Source organism: Hibiscus syriacus, unplaced genomic scaffold (genome assembly GCF_006381635.1).
Source record: "Hibiscus syriacus cultivar Baekdansim isolate YM2019G1 unplaced genomic scaffold, ASM638163v2 tig00110332_pilon, whole genome shotgun sequence".
NCBI lineage: Eukaryota > Viridiplantae > Streptophyta > Magnoliopsida > Malvales > Malvaceae > Hibiscus > Hibiscus syriacus.
Window position 1 is genome coordinate 2,485,014 of NW_024062688.1, and position 4,780 is coordinate 2,489,793.

At 38.2% G+C, this 4,780-nt stretch overlaps 1 protein-coding gene across 1 annotated transcript; it reads left to right on the forward strand.

The window, feature by feature from the left end:
• Positions 1-962: 962 nt before the first annotated feature.
• Positions 963-4,780, forward strand: LOC120119393 (exocyst complex component EXO84C-like). Its single transcript, XM_039139198.1, has 7 exons — positions 963-1,218; positions 1,674-1,768; positions 1,858-2,896; positions 3,012-3,521; positions 3,701-3,889; positions 4,113-4,243; positions 4,328-4,780. Exons 1-7 carry the CDS (start codon positions 1,120-1,122, stop codon positions 4,569-4,571), a joined length of 2,307 nt encoding a protein of 768 aa, XP_038995129.1. The 5' UTR covers positions 963-1,119; the 3' UTR covers positions 4,572-4,780.

A 4,780-nucleotide genomic window follows, 5' to 3' on the forward strand; every position in this document is an offset into this window, starting at 1 on the left:
TGTTAAAGTGCTTAATCAATGGCCGTTTTCCAATTACTGTATAAGTTTGATTAAACCTTTTTCGTTTCTTAAAAATTGATTAAGCTAATGGCATATCAAATCTCAATTGCAGTAAAATAAAATGGTTTATAAAGTAAATTAAGCCCACGAGCGGCTAAATATAGGATTAAGCTTTTCCTGTATGGAAGAAAATGAGAATTTTTAATGCGCTAATACTTCACTTTCAGGTGGGAACATTGTTGGGCAAGCATATTTGGTTTCCTGTTCGATTGTAAAAGGTTGATAATTTTATTAACTGAAGATGCAGTAATTAATAGAAGAAGAGCTAAGACCAAGAAATTTGGATTATCTAAGCATTGATGATTTATATATAAGGCCAAAAACTTATTGATGTAGAAGACAGTGTTTCTTGTTCCATTCTCCGCTATTTCACCTTGTTCAGAAGCATTAGTCAGAGGTTGCAACATTCTCAAAATCTCACTCCAGTTTTTGACATTGTTAGGTTTTTGCCCGACGGTGCAATCAAACACCCCGATAACTGAAGAGAGATGGACTAATCTTTGCACACATAGTCGGATACAAAACTCTTGCTCGCGGCCTGTAAAATAACCTTGCTCGGTCGCAAGCTGAAACTTTTTACAACATGAAAAAGTCGATCAACAGTATAGGGAGTCAAACAGACAATCTTACATGACAAAATGATATCTAGTTGGCAGGGTCAACGCACCACATCAACATTTTGTCACATCCCGTAATAGCCGTTGAGAGCGATGACTGATTTATTATAGATAGATAACATTAATGATTAATTTGTTAGTTTTGAAACTACAGTGAAAAAAATAAAATTTTACTTAAATATTAGTGACCATTTTTATAATGTACCTTTTCCTAGAAAATATTAAGCAGAAATAAATAGAATACTAAAAAATCAAAGGCGAGAAACATGTTCGAAAGTGGCAGCAAAAGCTAACAACATATTAACAGGTTCTCTTTTGTAGTTCCGAAATCTAACCTGATTCTTCTTGCTTGATACTAGTACTCCTCAAACTCGCTCTCCTTGCCCTGTTCGTTAAAACCAACAATTCAAGCTATCATAACTTCCCTTTATATATCGATCAGATGATGGAGAGCAGTGAAGAAGAAGATGACTTTCCATCTATTGAGAGCATCACTCCACAGTCCAAGATTGATTCTGTTCACCAATCCCATACTGAAAAGGTAACCCTTTTTGTGGGTCATTTCCCAGAAACTTTTTTAAGAAAAAGGGAGTTCGTTTTAGTGATTTTCTTTTATTTCAAACTCTAGATCTTGTGTTCAAGGTTATGGGTTTTCTTATGCTTTCTTGCCCATTTATCTACCTGAACTTTTCTTTATATGTGTCTCTTTTAGTGTTGACTTGTTCACTTGAATTTGGGTTGGTTCCATTTCCAGTCAAATTTCAGGGGAAATTATGTCTTTATTTTCTATCATGAAGTAAGAAGAAAGATCTTCCATGGGATTTCTTTGTTTGGGTTTATGAATAAAAATCATTTTTTTATTTAATGGTGTTGTAACTATGGATGATTTGTCACTGTATTATAATATGTTTTGTTGAATAACACTGGGAAAAATGAAAATGGAAAGAAAATTTTTCTTATTTTTAGTGCCCTAATTTCAATATTTTGACAAATCAGGGGATCAGAAAACTTTGTTGTGAGCTTTTGGATTTGAAAGATGCTGTGGAGAACTTATGTGGGAATAGACGCACAAAATACTTGGCTTTCTTGAGGTAAAATAAAAGAAAATGAGGCAGAAAAGTTTCTAATTATTGTTTTATTTATTTGAAATGAGTAAGATTGATTTTAATGGTGATTGTAGAATGTCTGAAGAAGTAGTTGAAATGGAGCATGAGCTGGTTGAGCTGCGAAAGCATATCTCTTCTCAAGGGATTATCGTGCAGGATCTAATGACTGGGGCGTGTCGTGAATTGGAAGAATGGAGCCGGCAAAATGCTGACACTAACGAGACACCGCCAGACCCTAAAGTAGGTGAAGGTCAAGATCCTTTGCTAAACGAAATGGATGATCACGAGAAGGCATTCCTGGAGAAGATCGATGTTCTTTTGGCTGAACATAAAGTTGAAGAAGCCCTGGAGGCCTTAGAGGCTGAAGAGAAAAATGTATCCGAGCTAAAAGCTGGAGATTCTTCAACTGAATCATCCTCCTTCAAGTCTTTATTTCTAGAAAGGAAGGCGATGCTCGAAGATCAGCTTACTGAGGTTGCTGAACTGCCTGCAGTGAGTGCCAATGAACTAAAGAAGGCATTATCTGGTTTAATTAAGCTCGGGAAAGGTCCTTCAGCACATCTATTACTCCTGAAATCTCGTGGTTCCCGCCTGCAGAAAAACATTGAGGTTTTTCTTCCTTCATGTTCAGTCTGCCCAAAGACGTTTCCCGCCACATTGTCCAGGCTTGTCTTTTCTATGATCTCATTGACAACGAGAGAATCCGGTTTGATATTCGGTGACAATCCCGTGTATACCAATAGAGTTGTTCAGTGGGCAGAGTGGGAAATTGAATTTTTTGTACGGTTGGTGAAGGACAACGCACCACCTTCAGAAACGATTGCAGCATTACGTGCGGCTAGCATTTGTGTTCAGTATAGTCTTCACTACTGCTTAATGCTGGAATCACAAGGGTTGAAACTATCAAAGTTGCTTTTGGTGCTCTCGCGTCCATACATTGAGGAAGTGCTAGAGTTGAACTTTAGAAGGGCTAGAAAGGCGGTTTTTGACTCGATGGAAGTTGATGAGAACCTGCCTCTGTCGTCCTACTTTGTGTCTGCTTTGTCGGCTTTTGCAACTTCTTCAAATAGCGTGCTAGTGGATAATGGAATGAAATTTTTGTATATTATTTCGGTATGTCCTTTGCTCATGTTTGAAATGTCTTTTGATTCGTGTCTTTGCATAATTTTTCTGTTGCTACTGTAAATGGTTGAGTGATTCAATGCTGAAGTTACAATGTCATCAACAGGATATTTTGGAGCAGCTTACGCCACTGGTTGTTTCACATTTCGGGGGAAACGTACTACCTAGAATTTCACAGCTGTTCGACAAGTATATGGATGCACTAATTAGAGCCCTACCTGGCCCTTCAGATGATGACAGTCTTACGGAGCTGAAAGAGACGATACCATTTAGAGCCGAAACTGATTCGGAGCAACTAGCTATTCTGGGGATAGCATTTACAATTATGGATGAACTATTACCAAGTATGTTGGTTAAAATTTGGAGTCCGAAGAGTGAAAACCAGGAAACTGGAAACGAAAACATTGTTCCTAATGCAAGTACAACTACAGAATTAAAAGATTGGAGGCGACAGCTCCAGTACGCTTTTGACAAGCTCAGAGATCATTTTTGCAGGCAGTATGTTTTGAGTTTCATCTATTCAAGAGAAGGCAAAACACGGTTAAACGCACAAATATATTTGGGTGGAGATAGAGAAGACTCACAATGGGACACTCTGCCTTCTTTACCATTTCAGGTAATCTCGCTGACGAGGAAGAGTTTCTTTTGCCTTCCGTTTTATGCTGATTCTTTTTTCTTCTACATTGGCATGTGAGGACTTATCCATTATTAATTGATGTGAGATTTCGACATATTACACATTCCTCGACCGAAATCATATTTTACTAATTTTAAGTTTTTGTTTTATTGTTGTAGGCATTATTTGCTAAGCTACAGCAGTTAGCAACTGTGGCCGGAGATGTTCTACTTGGAAAAGAGAAGCTTCAAAAAATTTTGCTCGCAAGACTCACAGAGACTGTTCTAATGTGGTTGTCTGATGAGCAGGATTTCTGGGGCGTGTTCGAGGATAAATCTATTCCACTTCAGCCTCTTGGATTGCAGCAGGTTCGATTTTTCTTTCCGTGACAGCCTTCTGTTTCTTCTTGCTTGTCTGTAACCTTTTCACTACACTTTCTTAGACCGATTCTCGGGATGATAAATTTTCTGTAGCGACTACTTGTTGATCTGTTGAGGGTTTTAATCTGTTTGTTCTTAGAGTCTAGACCTCATAGCAATTGATTTTGCTCTAAAATTGATATGGCTATAATGCTGGCACTTTGTTTTGCAGTTAATTCTTGATATGCATTTCACTGTTGAAATAGCTCGATTTGCGGGCTACCCATCTCGGCATGTGCATCAGATCGCATCGGCCATTACTGCTCGTGCAATCAGAACCTTTACTGCCAGAGACGTTGAAAGGTACTTATCCATCCTATTTAGTGCGATTTTGAGGTTTGACCCCTCACTCTTCTTCTAGCAACTAAAATTGCCTTATCGTGTTAGTGCACTCCCGGTGGACGAATGGTTTGTTGAAACCGCAAAATCTGCAATAAACAAGCTTCTAATGGGAGCATCTGGGTCGGACACATCTGAAATCGATGATGAGCACATTATTCTACACGACGACATCGTCTCAGATTCTGATGATACTGCTTCTTCCCTATCTTCGGTAGAGTCGTGTGAATCATTTGCTTCTGCAAGCATGGGTGAACTAGAGAGCCCCAATTTTACCGATCAAGAGAACTAACCAACCAGAATTCCGGTGGTCCAAAAGCTGTTCTCGTCGTATTCCCAAAGTCTGATACTTAATCAAGATTTTGAACTTGCAAATTCAGGCACCGTTGCTTAGAAGTAGAGTATTGTAGGATTTATGTTGACAGATTTTGTAGTATATTGTATGCTGTTTGAATTGTTTTGACAAAAGAGGTTTCATTATTCAAAAAATATTTTAACACA

What these genes read in the sequence shown, in the direction of transcription:
- LOC120119393 (XM_039139198.1), top strand. Translation starts at nt 1,120, where the DNA reads ATGATGGAGAGCAGTGAAGAAGAAGATGACTTTCCATCTATTGAGAGC. An exon ending in AATTTTTGTATATTATTTCG is followed by an intron (nt 2,897 to 3,011) that starts GTATGTCCTTTG and finishes TGTCATCAACAG; the next exon opens with GATATTTTGGAGCAGCTTAC. An exon ending in ACTGCCAGAGACGTTGAAAG is followed by an intron (nt 4,244 to 4,327) that starts GTACTTATCCAT and finishes TTATCGTGTTAG; the next exon opens with TGCACTCCCGGTGGACGAAT.